The 19,270-nt window shown below is 32.7% G+C and overlaps 1 protein-coding gene across 1 annotated transcript in view; it reads left to right on the forward strand.

Annotated features, from left to right (window-relative positions):
- LOC130441380 (acetylcholine receptor subunit alpha-like) overlaps window positions 1-19,270 on the forward strand; it is a 208,487-nt gene that overhangs the window by 15,861 nt on the left and 173,356 nt on the right. Inside the window, exon 2 of the mRNA XM_056775034.1 lies at window positions 8,899-8,943. Coding sequence (XP_056631012.1) covers window positions 8,899-8,943 — 45 coding nt within the window. The remainder of the gene's footprint in view (window positions 1-8,898; window positions 8,944-19,270) is intronic.

Consider the following 19,270-nt stretch of genomic DNA (forward strand, 5'->3'; position numbering starts at 1 on the left):
AGTTTTTATATACTTTTATATAAGAACAATGTTGCCATATACTTTGCTTCATATTTCATTACCTGCTTTCGGGTGTTTAACGACAAGAAGTTTAAATATGTAAAAAAACGGGTAAAAAATATCCCCCACAAACTCTACTCCTGAAAACAGTCATTAATTTTGGCCATTGCTATAACAGATGTGTGAACTGATGCATTGTCCTGATGAAATAACACTTTCTTCTTAGTCAAATGCGGCTGTTTTTGCTTGATTTCTTCGCTCAAACATTGCATGCTGCTCGCCGTTGATAGTTCTTACTTTTTGAAGTTACACAATAAAAAATTATCCTACGCGGATCCAAAAAAACCGACGAAATGGCCTTGCTTGCAGATGGAACGGTCTTAACCTCCTTTGGAGCCAGTTCTCCCTTTTCAGTCCATTCTTTTGATTGTTTTTTTGAAACATTGCCATTGCCAACATTTTTGTTCCATTGTGACCACACGTGCCACCCATCTTGGGCACTGCATTTTTTGAAATGCCTTTTATGTCAACTAACTCGCATAGTTTCAGTCGACGATCATCCAGTACCGCTTTGTGGATTTTCTTCAACATTTCTGGAGCAATTTCCGTCATCTCTAGGTCATGCCAGGTACTTCTGGGATCATTCTAGTATACTTATTATTCTTATGTGAAATTTAGATGCTGGTGGATTTTCTAGCTCCTGAAATTTGTTTTTCTAAAGTTTAGTACAGAATTTTCTGAATGCAGACTTCCTCACACACAATATATGAAGTATTGCATTAACTACTAAAAAATTACTTCATTTTGATCATTAATTTACTTATTCGAAGCTGTGCTTGATTTTTTGATACAGTGAAAGTGAATTTATCTTAATATAATCAACTTGTAGATCTAACCTTATCGATTTTTCTTAATTAAACGAAATTCAAAGAAAAATCGAGATTTTTCTTGCGTGAAACATTTTATCGCATTGCATATATTCCGTATCTTTTATCTAAAAAGTTATTTGGTGAAAATGTAAGTTTTTTAACGTTCTATTTGAACTTAGATGAAAAATTTGAATCATTTCGCAAAAGTCTCGACTTTTTTCATAAAATCCGCTCAGAAAATCTATCTCTTGTTTCCGATTCTTTAGAAATTCCAAATGTGAAATTTACTTTTCTTACTTGTCTTACTTTCGCGTTTATAAATCGCTCGTGGACAGTTGAGGATATTAAATACAAAACTTTTTGGTGAATCCAAGGAATTACTTCAATTATTGATGATTCTTTATTGTTATTGAAGATAGGTCAAAGTATACAAAGTATGCTTTATAAGTTGACATTCATACTTGTCTCCCTTTGATCTATATACTTTTAATCTCTGTACCCCTTTTTTAATGCACAATATTTTCTACTCAACTAATCGTACTCAAACTTATTTCTACTTCTACAGTCTCTAGATTATCTACATTAGAGGTGTCAACCTCAATTTTGCCGAGGGCCTATTATTATTATTATTATTATTAGACTGAAAAACTGTGCACTCACTATGAACTTTACGTTTTTGTACCATTACGCCAAAATCGTAACAATTATGGAACTGGACAAAACAATTATGGATATCGTACGAGCACGACTCAAACAAATGCACAATACCTTCACAATCACTACCTCGCAGTACAATAAAAAACGTATCGCTTCGATTACTCGACTCATCTAACTCACGTCGCGCCGACGTACTCTTTTTATATGGTTAAGGAAGGTTCTAGTCCAGACTTGAAGCGCGTGGAAGATTCTATCGTTCTCGAAAAAAAAAATAATAGGATATTTTCGCTTGCTGTTAAGTGATGGCGATACTGTTTTGATAGACATGATTGAAGTTATGTTGAAACATGAAAATACGCTTCAAAAGTTAACATACATGAACAATATTTTCCGTCTACGCAATCGTACTCCCACCTCTTTTTACTTCATAGCTTCTAGATTATTTATATTAATATCCACTTTGCTCTCTGAGTCTTTGAGTGGATTTTTGTGTTTATGTTTGATTTGCCACTTTCTCTTAAGAGTTTCGTAGCCATTTCTAGTGCGCAAATTTCCACATAAAGGATATTACGTCCATTTTCCGTCTGTACGGCTGTTGAATGTTCAGTTTTTTCAGTCTTTTCTTTCTGGATCCTTTTCTATATTTTGAACATTGGGACTTCTTCCTTGTTTATTCTACTTCGTTTGTAGTCCCCAAACGTCTCTTCATTTTACAGTTTTATACTGAAATTGAAGCTATCCCATGGCCAAAGCTCACTAGCAACTCCCCACACCACGTGTCGAATATATGTGGATATGTTTTTCCATTTAATTCAAATGTCTGCGCACACTCAGACAACCACACACCACTCCACGCCACGCCATATTCGACAATGGGCGTGGGGTGGCGTGGTGTGCTGCTAGTGGGTTTCGGCCGTTATATTTTATTTAAAAAGTTGAATCAATTCATCTGATGTTTTAATATCAATATTTTTGAAATATCTAAGTTGTTTTAAGTTATTTTTTTTTCTTTATTATCTTTGACAATGCATTACTTCATTGATACAAAAGAACAAAAATATGTCAATTAATCTACTATTTGTGCGTGCGAAATCGTAAGATATGAGGCAGCTTCAATTTTGGTTCACTCCAAATGATTTTTAAAATAACAAAGTAATCAAAGAAGCAACAAACTGGATTGGAATAAGTAGTTAGGCACTTCGTTTTTCCAATTAAATTGGAGAATACAAGCATTGATTTAGAAATTCAGCATAACCGAGCTTCGAAATTATTCAAAATAACATAAAACTGCCTTAAAATCTAGCTCAATAGTGATAAAAATAATAGTATTAGCATGTTGTTTCGTAAAATGAAATATAACTAATATTTCATCAATTTATATTACAAGCAACATTGTAAGGAAAAGAATTGGCAAACTGTTGTGACTGTCATAGTGAAAGCAGTGTCATCGTGAAATTAGAACAGTAATAAGATGGTACCTGCATAGTTAGTAGTGACTTTTTTATTACTTCACTTTTTTTCAAGCTATCTACGCTAATTTCTAATTAGAATCGATGCTAAGTCAAGATGGGCGGAGGTAAAACTTTGTAAGAATTCGCTTATTTCGGAATTAACTATCGAATTGCTGAAAGACATATTTGCCACTCATGGTTTCCCAACCATGATGGTCTCGGATAATGCGTCAATCTTCATGAGTGAAGAATTTAAGTGATTTTGTTTCTAGAGTGGGATTTTTCAAAAACTCATTGCGCCGGGTCATCCAGTCACGAACGTTCTGGCTGAACGTAATGTCCAGACCCTTAAAAATCATGGCTGATTCCACGTAAGCAAAAGTCTTTTCAGATACAGGTCCATTCCACTGGCTTGTGGAAAATCTCCAGCAGAGCTTGACCTTGGAAGAAATATTAGATGCCAACTGGATGTACTTCGTTCAATCAATTACAAATCAAAGGTCGATCATAGTCTCCAGAGCCGCTAAACAAGCGTGGAAGATAACGTGTTGTCGAGGTACTATGAATCAGTGGCAACTTGGCACCATTCTCAAGAAGCTTGGAAGACTTCACTACATCGTTCAGCTCAACGATCAACAAGTAGAGATATAGCGCCATATTGATCAGCTTCACCGTTCAGAAGTTCCAAAGAGAAAGATTCACTTTGCCCCTGAACCAGAGGGAACCTATATGACTTTCAGCCTATTCATGATCCAGATTCTGACCGTACTCAACGGGTGAGACCTTCAAGTTCCCAGACTCCAGCACCAGAGGTTGCAGGGGCCGCTCCAGAGCCTCCCACTACTAATGTCAGGGGTTCCAACCGTTCTCGCAAAGCGCCCTCTTACTTAAAAGACTATATAACATCTTAATAACCGTGGAAGACTGTTGTGACTGTCATGATGAAAGCAGTGAAATTAGAAACAATAATAAGATGATACCGCGTCTGTGTAGTTTGCAGTAACTTTTTTAGTACTCCACTTTTTTTCAGGTTATTTAACCTTGTGTCAGAAATAAAAAACTACTATCAATAAAATCAGTGCTTATACAATTTCACTGTTGTTTAATCTGAAATACAGATGGATCGCTATAGTACAAATGTGATTGCGTAGACAATGTAAAATGCTTTGAAAATTAGATTAGAAGCAATCTCTGGAGAATTCAAAATACGTCATTTGAAAGGGGTTCAGCGTAGGATAATTACCAACAAAGTCGAAACTGTTTAGATTAATTTGAAGATGACGAGGGTAATTTTCGATTGTGGAATCAAGTTAGAGAAATAACGAGCTCTTTTCGTGTTGGCAGCAACATCAAGTGTCAAATTTGTCGCTTGAGGTATCAACAAAAAATTTGTAAAGTATAAAGTGCGTTCGAAATAATTAATAATTTCAAATATTTCGATTTCAGGCAAATAAAATTACATTGGAAATAAAAGTTGATTTTCTTGTAACATCATAACAGTTTACTAGATGACTATCGGATCCATATACTCATTTATGCTTGGTTTTACCTGGCGCACTATGAACCGAATCTGTCACGTGAGAAAATCGATCACGGGCAACTTAACGATACCAAGCATCGTGTCTCCTTGTATTTATTTGCATTTATGTGCGAAGTTTACAAGGAAAACTTAGTTTCTTGCATAAAAACCTATAAATTGTCATGAAATCCAATTTTAGTTATGAAATAAACTGAATTTTAAGGAAAAGTGCAAGGTAAAATAGGCAAATAGTGATTCTATTTTTTATTTAACTGTATATTATTGACTGAAAAATTACATGCATTTTTTATGATGTAATGTAGTACTATAATTTTCATATTATGCGAAACAGAAACATTTAGATACAACCTAACAAAAAATATATAACTCTGTTTAAAAATATTGCAGGTGTCAATATTACCCCTAGATATTGACATTCCTAGTAAAGTATGTTTTCATATGAATACAAACTTGGCTATATGACTATATATATAACTAACTCTTTATTCTTGAATATTAATTAAACTTTATTGTTAGAAAATGAACATAACTAATGTTTATTAACACTTAAATTCCTAACTATGAAATGAATACTTAAGAAAAATCAGATCACAATCAATTAAGATCAATTGAGGCTCACGTAATTTTGGTTTAAAGTGATATCTACTTCTTTGAATATGTGGTTGCCTTAGAAGGATATCAATTAAAAAAATCTGCGCCTGATCTGACACGTCAAGTTGCATTAAATAAAGGTTGCGTTGGCGAAGGAATTTCACATCAACTTTTACGTTCAAAATGCTTCAAAATTAACATTGACAACCAAAGTTTACCGACAATTAGCATTGACATTGTCAAAGTTAATCCAAAAAAGAATTTGTTGAAACCAATCTCATGTTATATGAATGTATGATGACTTATAGCAACATAAGGTCTAAACTTACCGTTTTATGCTGAGGGAATCACAAAAAAACAAGTATTTTACAAGTTTATTCTGCACACACATATCAGCTGATACGAATCGCCTTAAGGCTCCAATCATAATATGATTTTAAATTATGTCAATCGGTAGCGCTGTATATGGAGTTGTAGAAAATGGTAAATGTAATTTCAGTTTCAAACCAACTTCTCACATTTTGTTATTAACGTTGTGTCAATATTATCCACATTCCAATTTGTTCTGTGTTACCTTAACTATCATCTGCATTTCATGTATAATTCGTTTTATCTTATATATTAAAAAAATTGATGATTTCCATTCCGAGTCCGTTCAGGCGTTCTACCCAACCGATTAGCTTAATTCTTTTTCTTCAATGAAAGGTATTGATGCACAGATCAGCCATCAACCATCGGATTTCATCTAATTTTCACCATTTTCAAGTTATACTCAAATGCGATTTCCCCCTGTACATTACTTATGGGAGTTTTTCACATACACGCGTTCTATCCTCAATGTTGCAGGTTCTATTCAAGAAAGAGATTTCGTTTTTGTTCAAGAACACTCGCTGAAACACCTTCTTTCTTTTGAGTTTTTGAATACTTAAATCGGTTGAGTTGGAGAGGAGCTAGGCGCGGACATTCAATGTGGAGTTATGGATTTTTGTAGGTTTTTGGCAATTTTTCTACATTCACAGATCTATATCTTAGGTTTTAATATAGCTACAGAGTTCGTTTTGGTCTAAGAACACTTGCTAAAATATCCTCTTTGTTTTGAGTTTTTGAATACTTAAATCGGTTGAGTTGGAGAGGAGCTAGGTGCGGACATTTATTGTGGAGTTATGGATTTTTGTAGGTTTTTGGCAATTTTTCTACATTCAAAGATCTATATTTCAGGTTCTAATATAGCTACAGAGTTCGTTTTGGTCTAAGAACACTTGCTGAAATATCCTCTTTGTTTTGAGTTTTTGAATACTTAAATCGGTTGAGTTGGAGAGGAGCTAGGCGCGGACATTTAATGTGGAGTTATGGATTTTTGTAGGTTTTTGGCAATTTTTCTACATTCAAAGATCCATATCTCAGGTTCTAATATAGCTACAGAGTTCGTTCTTTTCTATTATAATGATTTCTGATATTTAATGGATTCGATGCAAGCGAAGCCGCGGGTAAAAGTTAGTTACGTCTTAAATTCTCTGGTCGGTTAACGTAGACCCTACTTTATAAATGCCCCCAGAGAAAAAATAATGAGGGTATGATCAAGTGATCTAGGCGGCTCCACTGATCCACGTCTTCCAATCCACCTTTCTTCAAATCGGTTGTCCAGAAACCTTCGAAAGTTAATTTGGTGGTACATCTACTTGCTGGAAGCAAGAAAAACCAGGAAAATTAATTTTTTGATGTCTCAATCCAGTAGGCTAAACTGTGCCTGGTCTAAAAATATTATACTATTAAGAAATTTGTATTTTCATCACAATTCCTCAAGAAGATTTTACAAAATTTCAAACGTCTGTTGGGATCACCTCCTTAGAGTTTATAAACAAGTTTTATGGATGTGGTTTTGAATGGCATTGTTAGATCACGTTCATAAAGGTTACGAGAAGGATTGGTGGGTTTATAGTGAATAAATTTGAAAAAATATCTTTTCACTTCAGGTTTACCTTAATTATAGCAATTACATGATTTTTCAACGATGTTGTTACATTTATTGTTTATTAATAAGGCGATTAGCAATATTTTTGTGTGCTAGGTGAATTGGTCGAAAACGTGCATTGTCATTAATCTGGAGTATTTTGTTGAGTTGTAAAATCAACATAAATGTGGATGAAGTACAACAGAAGGTAAAGGAATTCATTAGGCCAAAGACAAGCAACAATTTATATTACTGCAATCACCAGTTCATAACAGATACATAAAGACAGGAGAATGGTCAAAATTACTGTCTGTTAATGTGGCATTATAAGCTAATAGATATCCGAAACCAAGAACTGGAGGACTGGAATTTTACTAACTAGAAACTTCATAGAAAAACTTATTTCAGACTATCCACAATGTAAACTAACAAACCAAAAACCTCTTATATGTTAAGAGAGAACCATGAGATGTTGTTGGTTGATGGGAATGAGAATAAATAAATAAGTAAACTGGAATAAATAATTTTATTGCGCGGCATAATTTCTCTAAAAACTTACTACCACCGACTTATTATCATTTTATTCTAAGACATTTTATGTTGTAGTTGCGTTAGGGTTGTCTTCTATTGTTAGAAAAATATCTAGCTTGGTTTCATGGCATATTCTTGTTAATACAGATTTTGAAGCATCCCTCTTACTTTTCGTTTCATTAAATTTTGCATCAAGCTTACTGTGTTTATAGCAATTGAAAGTCGTTAAATAAAGCACAAGCTTAATCATAACCTCGAAGTCTATCGTCGTAAAATATCATCATTAGAATTTCCATTCTTTCTCTTTCGGTTAGAAAAGCCATCAACAAAAAACACAAGAACGAATACATCTACTGATGCTACAACCGACAAGATCTTGAGTCATTTAATGAGGTGGTGTTCACCTTCACAACTATATTGAACGTGACATTGTATATTCTAGAAAGCTGAAAGGACAGTCGAGCTAGCGATGATTTTATCAAAAGTCTGATGAGCAAAAGAGCTGGAGCTAGGATCCTCGACAGGTTGTTGGAAACCACTAGCAGGCTCTATATCAAAACCCTCTTCATAGGGCCACCTAGGTTATCTGGAGACGATATCATATAGCTTGAAGAAATCCTGATCATTTTTTGATTAGTGATATACAGCAAAACACTCCTAGACGAGAAGGATCAAGCAAGATCCCTAATTTTGGATATCCAAATGTAAAACAGCTTATTTCGCTCCACGTAATGTTTACCTGAGCTCCTCTCAGTGGTGTTCTAGTCATTCTGGTAAAGAGCGTGGTAAAGCACATCAAAAACAAGAGAACAGAATTAGATAGGCTTCTTTGTTTATTATAAGATGTCTGTCTATATAATTTATACTTCAACTTATGAATTATCATTGGATTTATAAGGCTGCATTGCTGAGTGTCCAGCTTGATTAGAATCCAGTTCCAATAATTGAACTTTGATGATTTCCATAATCACGTTAAAAGGCTCAACATTATTGAAGATGGGACATTTTTAGTCCATATTCAGTTTGGTTTTTGTTATGAGTCGTTCAATTTTCATTAAATAAATTTGAAGCAACTCTTCTTGTTTCTCCTTTGTATTTATTATCAATTTAAAACAGAAGTCATAAAAAATGAATATTTATAATGCTTTTCCAATATTGAAAACGAACCTAACTATTTTTTTATCAAGATCATTCCATATTTTCAAGCATACTAGATAATAGAATTCAAATTTTCCTATAAGTCTTATTTAAATGATTGAACATTTTGTGCAGCTAGTGTATTTGCAATTAATTCTGATTTTGTTGCAGAATTTGAAGAATCAAATTATGACAACTAACTTGTGGGTAGAACAGGTAAGTTTTGCTTTATTTAGAGCGAATTGAATTCAATTTTAGCTACAAGTTCAGCTACTAGCTTTAATAATTCAAGTTTGAAGAATTAAGTATACCTCGGAAATTTAATTTTAGAGAGATAATTTAAAAAAACTAAGAAATAAATATACAAATAACTGAATAAAGTTTCATCTAAGCCCATCATCATCATTACGTCGTTCAATCTTTTGGATTATGGCTAACGCTTCGTGGAATGGATTACTCCTCTTGTTGTTTTTTGTGGTCCTGGCTTCGTTTATCAGCTTTCTCCATTCTTTTCTTTTTCTATATTTTGCTTTCCAGCTTTCCTATATTTCTAGGATTCTGATATTTTCTACAATTTGGTTTCTCCAGGTATTTCTTGGTCTATCTCTACCTCTTGGCGATAAAGGTATCGATTGTAGGTTTTCTTCTCATGATGATCCTGGCCCAATTTAGTCTTTATGCTTATATATACTTTATTATATTTTCTCCTCTCAGTTTTTTTTCTATTTCTTCAATATTTTGCCCCGTCTCTTGTAATATTTGGTCCGAGTATAGTCAGATGGTCAGATCTTCTTCGTCCTTTGTATTTATGACTGTTACTTCCATGGTGTACGCAATCAATGGCCTTATTAATATTTTATATGTTTCTATTTTATTCTTTTTACTAATATTTTTGCTTTTAAGTTATTTTTTATTTTCTCCAAATGTTTTATATCCTTTTTGTACTGCCTCTCTTGTATTTGGTTTTTTTCTTGGTATATTTCTAAACTGACTTTTCTTGCTTCTGTTTGCCGTTTGTTGATTATCCTCATTAGTTTTCTTGTTTTAGCCAATATTGTTTTATCGTCTGCATATGCTACAGCTACAGTAATTTTGATTTTCTTATTACGTTTTCCAAGATCATATTTAACCGGGTCGTCTTGTTTGACTCCTTTATTTATTTTTATTTCTTCTGTTAGTGCTGCCAGATATCTTACTTGGGCTTTCGTGTTGGTAATATAATCAATATAATATCATTTATTGAGTCAAACGCGCTTTTTCAATCTATTAAATGATTTCTCATGTTTTTTGGACTATTTCGTCCATTTTGTGGATTGCGTTAATTGCGGATCGTCTTGGTCTGAACTCATTTTGAAAATTTCCAAGTATACTTTCTGCGTATGAGTTTTCTATTCATTAAGTTGAGAGTTCTTGTAATGTTAAGAAGTGTAAAGTTTTGATAGTCCTCTTTTTTGTGTATTGGTATAATTATAACTGTATTCCACTCCTCTGGGATCTTGTTTTGTTTACAGATTGTTTTGTTGAGTTGACTAATTTGTTTTGGTATTTGTTTTCTCCATATTTTAACAACTAAGCTTCAAATACATTATTCCCAGGGATTTTCCCATTACGCATTTTTTTATTTCTTCTTTCACCCCATAAACTAGATAAAACACCATTTCTGCTAACAGTACTTTCATCAGAAAAAATTTATCGATCCATGAAGATTTCTGTTTACTAAATACAATCTAAAACTACAATCTCCTTGGCAGTTTTAGTTACAAATATTAGTATTTGATTTGTGGAATAAACAAAAAAAATTACAGTCGACAGTTTTTTTTTTATTTGGTTTAAGGATATGAATGTTCACTCTAAACAACTTATTTTAATAACTTTTTGGAGTATCTGCCTCATAAAAGACACTTTATATCAGAGAAAAATTAGTTTTTGAAAATTTCCGTGTACTCAATTTTTCAAAACTATAATTATGTTAAAAATGTATCTTCAATTAAGTATTTATATCCGGATATAAATTGAATTTCCTCGTAAATTCTAATCTTGAAAATGTGTAGTTTGTTTTGCATCACTATAAAGTGTTCAGCCTTTCCGTAGTCACTGTTACTGAAGATACGACCCTTGAGACAAGATGATGCGAACCATAATTTGCATATTTTAATTTCGATTCATAAATACAGTTAACAATTCGGAATAATTGAATAAGAGTATCAATAATAATTCGAATATCAATCTGCCACCAACTCAATACAGAAGATGAAAAATCTGTTTCATGGTCAACGAAAATGTTTATGCTACAATTTAGATTGCGACTAAAACGTTAAAGCTTTTGTTTCATGGACAGAAGTCACCCTCACCATTAATAATATTTTGATATTTTGTTCTGGAAGTGTAGAACTCATTATCTTAGATAGTTTATTTGCTGTGATCAACGTTTAAGTTTGTTTAAGCAATGATAAAAACTAATACGAACGCTGAAGCATGAAAAGTCCACAAATTCTTATAAAAAACTGCAAAGTGAATCTGGAGGAGGTGGAAGACATCGTGATTATATAATATGTGTGTTTATACAACTTTATATGAGGATTTAAGATCGAAGAATCTTCTTTCCAAATACAATGAAGAATTGATATTTAGGTGAAATGAAAAGAATTCTGTGCAGTATTTCTAAATCAAACGAACGGTCATCTGAGCTTCTTCGACAATTTGGACGAGAAAAACGAGTCACAGTGATTATTGAACTGTGTCACATATTTTTGCAGCCTCGACTATTTTTATCCATTTTTCTCTGTTCTGTATCTGTTTGTTCCAGTCACGTACTCCCAGTTTTTGCATATCTTGTACAATCTGATCTTTCCATTCATGTTTTGGTCTATCAGGCAATCTTTTCTCGTTCGGTTTCCATTTCCAGATTTTCCTTGTACCCTGCCATTTTTTCATTTCCATTAATGTGCCCGTACAATTTTATTCTTTTTGCTGTAATTGTATTTACTATATCTTCATTTTCTAATATATAATTTCATAGTTCATAAGTCCTCTATACTATTACTTCCAGCTTTCACTGGTCCGTGAATTTTTCTAATTATTCTCCTCTCATATATTCTTAGTTGTTCTTTGTCTTAATTTGGTTGCTCCGCATTATAGTTTTGTCTCGTTTTCTGTGCCATTTTTATTGCTTATCCTAAGTACTTAAAGGTGTCGACTACTTCGAAGATGAGGTCATTTATATGCACTGTTTCTTGATTGCGAAATTCCTTCTTTCCTTCCATTTCCATATATTTTTCTGATTTATTCTCAATCCTATTTTTCCTGCCTCTCTTACAATTTTTTCTAATGTGTTCTCTAGACTCTTTCGGTATCTTGCTAATAGAACTAAATCATCAGCATATATTATTACTTGTATTGATTTGTATTTATACAAACAATCCCGCCGAGAATCCGTCACTCTCCTTACCCTAGCATTTATTTCAAATTCCGCAGATTACCCTTGTCCTAGAATTTAGCATAGTCAATTTCAGTTTTGTTGTTTTAGTCAATTTGTAGTTTTTCCATGTCCTTTATAATCGTCCTCCTTTTTAGACTATCAAATGCTTGTTTGAAATCGAAGAATAGCATTAATAGCATCAAACCAACTAATACCTCTATAATTACTACATTTGTTGGGATTTCTTCCCTTCAGTATTGGTTTAATCAATCCAGTAGACCCACTCCCTTGGTATTGCTTCTGTTTCTCATACTCTTTCTATGATCTTGAATATTTTGTACCTTAGGTTATCTCCCCCAGATTTTATTAGTTCATTCAGTATTTCCTCTCGTCCTCTTGTTTTATTCTGTTTCAGTTTGTTGATTATGTCATTACATTCCGCTTCCGTTGGTTTTCTAGTATGGTACCATTGTCACTTGTATCATCTTCTCCGTATTCACTTTCTTCATTAATATTTGTTGTGTTTCGTCTTCTATTTTGTATTTTTATTGTATCTTTAATTTTTATTGTACATTCCTTGTCAAACTAATCGTTATTTTTTCTAAAATCTTTTGTGCCAACAACTTTCTGCTTTGCATTTATAACACTTTTCTTAATTTCTTTCTATTGCTAATCAATAGTATCTTTTTCTTTACTCTTTTGTAGTTACTTTCTTTTCTCTATTCTTCCCCCCTCGTTTTCAGTTTCTGCATATTCCGCTTTTTGCTTTTTATCGTCTTGTTTATTATATTCATCATTCTTAATTTAATATTGATTATTACTAAGTGATGATCAATCTCAACATCTGTTTCTTTGTATAGTCTCACATCTTGTATCATTTTTGATATTAAGACGTGATCTATTTGGTTTCCCTTGGTACTTCCTGGTATAATCCACGTAGTTTTATGTTTTTTCTTATTTATAATTATTGTTAAGGTCTCCGTAGCGTTGTTGTTTCAAGAAAATAAAAAAACACCACGTTATAGGGTGAGTTTTTCTCGATAAAAAAGGTCCCTTATAATTTTTTTGTGAAAGCTATGATTTTCTCACAGAAAATTTGTAAATCTATCAAATCGTGTTTCTGAGGCTATCATATTTATAAATACCTTCTATAGACGCATAAAATTACTTTCGTAGAATGATTATTTCTGTTTGTTTAAGCAACCAATTGAAAATTCTGAACAAATTTCGAATTTTCGGAATTCAGGGGCGGCAAATTTTGGTAAAAACTGAAAATGATTAACAAATTATACCAACTATTGAAAGAATTTTGAAAATTCATTTTCAAAAAACTTGTAAACATGTAAATATTTTGAAATGTATCTTTTAAAATAAAATAATGCAGGAAGCATAATTAAAATTCAAATTGTATACAATTCCTGAACAATGTTTAGTAATTTCAATTCGAGATAATTCAAATTCTTAAATGGTCTGGATTAACATATAGCCTAGGGCGGCGGAATTCAGGAGGCGGCCCGTCACCTTGCCTCGGTACCATGGTAAACTTACACGGTTGTCTTGGAGGGAGGGACAAATTGCGGATAGCCCAGGGGTGGCAAATCTTCAAATCCGCCTTAAAGAAAAGGTAGAGAGTCCAAGTATATAATATTGTTATTAATCAGACGAAAACAGCAAGAATTTGAAGGTTAATATTATCATTAAGAACAGCGTATATCATTAGAGATTAATTAGAGAAAATCCTATATTGAATCCGGTTCAAATTGAGTTGATGATATCGCTCAGTTTAGAACGTTTTTGTGGAGTTTATTTTGAAGACGATCCTTCAAGCTAATAAGGAATTTTGTGAATTTTGGCATCATTGTGGTTGATTCCACAGAAAACTTAAGATTGGTTATGAGTGATAACGGTATCATTGACGTTTATTGTTGATGATATCCTTAATAAGAAGTCGAAAGAGGGAACACTTGATTTAATATTCAGTGCTGTTTATAATCAAGTAACTAGATGTTTTTCCATAAAGGTGAATGACTTGTCATGATTTAAATCAGATAAAAAGCAAATAGTCCAGGCAATTTAGGAAAAATCTCTTAGTTTTCTACGATATGTGTGAAACTTTGTATTTTGGTGAAAAGTGTGTACAATGACATATCTTTATCTGTGGTGTGTTATAATTTTTTATCATTGTTATCATTTTTATCATTTTTTGCTCATAGCTTCGTTACTGGTGACTTTACATAAAAAAACCTCAATCCTTTTTTTCTTGTCCTACAAAAGTAGATGTTGCACGTTGAAAAATATTAATTAGTGCAAGAGATAAACGAAAATAACAATGACTATTGTTGTTTATAGATAAACAATTATAAAGGAGTTTAGTTGTTGTCCTTGAGTCTTGTAATTGTGCCAAAATATTCTGAACTGGAGATTGTACGTTCAATGGTTCATGACTTATGACTTTATAAACGAATTAACAGTAATAACACAAAACTTGGTCTATGCGTTGAATGTGGTCGTGCTGATTTTTTGATTAATAGATTTCATTATTTTATGTAGGAAGTCGAAGTTCATTTATAAAAATATAGAACTTTGCAATCAAGGGAATTTTTTTTCGAAATCCCCTTAGTGGCAAAATGAAAACTCGTGCAAATACGTCTTTTTTTCATAACTTTTTGTAACTTCGATCGAAAGTGCATAAAAATAGCTTTCTTTAAAAAAAAATTGAAAAGCCTCGGATGGTTCTATGATACACACCGGGAAAGTGAAAAATTAACTGTACAACAAATTTAGCGAGTTGACATTTGTTAAAAAAATTACATCTTACAAAGATTATTTTTATTAATAACATTACATATAATAACAAACATAATAATTCAATTTAGTAATCTATTTTCGCTAATAACTAAAGTTTTTCTTATATACACAAGGATCTTTGGGAGATGAAGCTTATGCTAATTTGAATTGCGCTTATAATCATATATATATTTTCAACTATATTCGGCCCAATTTTTTAATTTCTGTTCAATATCTGAAAATTTCAATTTATTTTTTATCTTTTGAAAGGATGACTGACAGTATCTGTGCTACTATTTTGATCAAAATCTGATTCTTCGCTACTGTCTGATTCTTCTCGATTTGGGATGTCGTAGGTGATTTCTCCATCGTCTGATTGAACTTCTTCTTCGTCGTCATGGACTAGTGAATCGATCTCGTCGTCGTTATCTTCATCTTCATTTTCTGGTGGCAATTCAATAGATTCTTTTTCAATGAAACTAAAATTTTGTTATTTTAAATGAAAGTTATAACAAAAAGTTATGAAAAAAGACGTATTCGCACGAGTTTTCATTCCCTTGATTGCAAAATTCTATATATTTATAAATGAACGTCGACTTACTACATAAAACATAAAATAATGAAATCTACTAATCAACAAATCAGCACGACCACATTCAACGCATAGACCAAGTTTTGTGTTATTACTGTTAATTTGTTTATAAAGTCATAAGTCATGAACCATTAAACGTACAATCTCCAGTTCAGAATATTTTGGCACAATTACAAGACTCAATGAAAATAACTAAAATCCTTTAATTATTTATCTATAAACAACAATTGTCATTGTTATTTTCGTTTATCTCTTGAACTAATTAGTATTTTTCAACTTGCAATATCTACTTTTGTAGGTCTTTTCATGACAAGAAAAAAAGGTTTAAACTTTTTTATGTAAAGTCACCAGAAACGAAGCTATAAGCAAAAAATCATATCGTGGAAAACTTATCAAAATGATGATTTTTGGACTATCTCGTCTGGACTAAAATATTGATTGCAAACTGCGAATTATAAGTTCAATTCGTGTCACAAGTATAAAATTCGTGCTGGAAAAAATTATTGTTTTACTTGTCATGCGATGTTAGCCTTGTAAAGCCAAAGAATCAGCAACATTGTTAACATAATATTAAAACACTAATTCGATCAAAATTAGATTCCAGACCATTTGTGTTCACGACACTCAACAATTAGCTGACCATGAAAATTGAATGGTGTCCTCGTTGTATGCTTGGGATATAATGAATCACTATTCATTTCGGATGTTGTCATTGTCTTTTTTGAAACGTTATTCATAAAAACGCGAGAGTGGATTTTTTTTTGTGAAGGTGTACACTTTTGTCATATTCATTTAGCAGTTTTCTACAGGTACATTCAATTAAAACTCATTGTTGCCACTTTCTATATTTTCCTCTACGTCGCAATAAAACAAAGAAAATAGATTTTAATTGTCTGATAAAAGATAAGGGTTCAAATCACCATCCAAAAGGCAATCCTGTACTTTTCAATATAAGTTAATTTTATCAGAAGTTTAATAATTTAAGCCCAACATAACATAATACAGAGAGAAAGATTATAACTGGAAAAAACTGTGATTATTTTCTAATTGATTCTCTTTCTATTTCCAAACTGTTTGATTGAAGCATCTATGCCACTATACAAATATTTATACACCGTTTAATTTCATCCTTCAGCTTTGCGATCAAAAAATTGTCTGACGGAGCTAGATGCAGGCGATTTGGTGGGTGTTCAATACAGTAGTGATGGAAAGATAATCAGTGTGGGCTAAACCATTGTCATAAAGCAAGCGCACACCTCTGCTGATTTTGTTACAACCTATATTTTTTTTACCCAAATGTCTTAGTATTTAGAGTAATATTTCGTTGATCATGTTTGTATCCGATTTCTTAAAGTCAATCACAGAGATACTCTCGCCGGTCAAAAAATTTTAACTATCACTTTTTAAGTGATTTTCGTGACCTTTCCTTTTTTGTCATGGGCTCTTCTTTTTCTGATTTATGACACTTTTTTGGTTCTCACGGAAAAGCTCTAAAAATCGCTCACAATACTCTATTCGACAGTGTTTTGCAGTCCTCTGATTATTTGAGGCATCTACCTTGGACAAATTTTTGTTTTATTTAAATGTTTGTGTAGGATCCTTAGAACAATTGTTTTGGAGCTACCGGTTTATGCTGTAATTTCTTCTGTTTTCAAGCGACGTTCACTTAGAGTAATTTTTTCCACTAATTCAACTTTTTTTGGAACAGTCAACGTCACAGGACTTCCCTCACGTGGATAATTTTCTAATGATTCTCGTCCCCAACGAAATAACTTTTAATTGTAAACAAAAGTAACCGTAAACACTCTCCATTTTGTTTTTGATTCAAGTTGGTGTTGATCCTTCTTTAGTCAATAATTTTAAGACAGCGCGAAATTCAATTTGAGGCAGCTTCCAAAAAAGCTCGATTGAATGGTGGTTAAAGCTCTCGTAAAATAAAATGAATCTGAGCAGTAAGTGTAAACTTTGTGTTGAGCTTTTTGAGCTCACGGACCTGCACTACGTATAGGAAAAAGATCGAAAGAAAAGATTTAGGAATTAAAATTTTGGATGAAATCGTTTTGAAACACTTTTGATACGATTGTAATAAAAATTGATTACTTAACCAAAAATTACAAATAAACGATAGTCAGAAATTATGAGTTCATTTATTTAAATCATATCTAGAAAGTCCAACAAATAAGTTCAGAGATTTAATTATTTCAATTCATTCAAAAGATATGATTATTTTTATGTTTCAAATATTTTTATCCACTAAAATTCACCTTTTTACAAAAGTATACCCATGAAAGTATATATTTACTATTGAAAAATAATTAAACTCAAGATCTCTTAAGAGAAAGCGAGAGAAATATATAGTCTGTCTCTGTTACCCTTAGGCTGGGACCACACTTTAGACACGGTACGTCACCGGCTAGCGTATTCTGTGCCTTACATATTTCATTATAGGATAATGTCTTCAATTTACAAGACAATTCATATCGCAAACTACGTCAACTTTGAAGAAGAGGTGTTTCAAATCTATGGCAAACATTTATATCGAAGAATGCGGGCTTTTGTTTTAGATGGAGATTTCAATCCTTATTTCCAGCAATTGATCAAGCTAAAAGAGATAGAATAAGCTATTGGCATGATAAAGGAACTATCATACCAGTGAAGAATTATGCATGCGTAAGCTACGACGTGTAGCTATTAAATAACTTGTTGATATAAAATATTTTATATCATCTATCCCTACATCTTTCCAAGTGAATCTTCCATTATTCTAAACAGTGAAAGAAATATGTTTCTGTCAGTTCCTTCAAGATGTGCAGCATTTTTTTTTCACAGCCTCAACAGACTAAAATCTTGTGCCTTCTAATGCAGATTTGACCTTATGAAAGAGGTAGTAGTCGCACGGTGCGATATCCGTCTGGGTTGTCCTAGCACTGAAATGTTGCACTTGTGTATATACCTTTTAATGGACAGTATGGAATGCGGCACCAGTTCTGCGCTTTTCAGATTGTTGAAATTTTCATGATAAATGTACGATACACATCTCGTGTCAATTCCTATAGATTCAGCACGAATGTTCTTCCGTTTTTCAAGTTGAAAGTTGTCTGAAAGTCCGAAAGCTGTTCGATAGCCAAGGAGCTATTAGAGCTTTAAGCCCCAATATCATAAAATCCAAACTCGTTTTAGATTGCCTAGAAAAATTGAACGAGCTAGGTAAGAAAAGTGAAATTACCTTACAATGGATTCCAGGAATTAAAATAGCTGATAAGCTCGCTAAAGCGGGGGCAAACAAGTCCTTCATGGAACAAGAACATTTCTGTGGTATCAGCTACAGAACAATGGAAACAGCACTGGAGAATAAGGTAGATGGGAGCAAAGACTCTTCTGGGAAACTATAATCAGAGTAGATCTGCTGAAAGTTTCAACCTAAAGAAGAATAATCAACATCTTCTCAGCAATCTTGGAAACGCTTCAGCCACTCAAAAACATTTGGACGCTTTATACTTGTTCCAATAAATTTTAAGTTTCAGTAGCATTTCGCTCAAGTTTAATGTGAAATTTCCCAGGAATCTGTTGCTTTATTTTACCTCGATCTTAAACGGCAAAACAAAAAACTGCCCCTATACAAAACAAGCGAACGGCTACACTGGTTTGTCTACAGACACGTTATAGATATTCGCTCGTTGGGTTCTGTGTTATTCACTTTGGGTCAAAAGTTTTGATGCGGTTTAAGAACAATAAGCGGGATTTTT

The sequence above is a fragment of the Diorhabda sublineata genome, chromosome 3 (genome assembly GCF_026230105.1).
Source record: "Diorhabda sublineata isolate icDioSubl1.1 chromosome 3, icDioSubl1.1, whole genome shotgun sequence".
Classification (NCBI taxonomy): Eukaryota; Metazoa; Arthropoda; class Insecta; order Coleoptera; family Chrysomelidae; genus Diorhabda; species Diorhabda sublineata.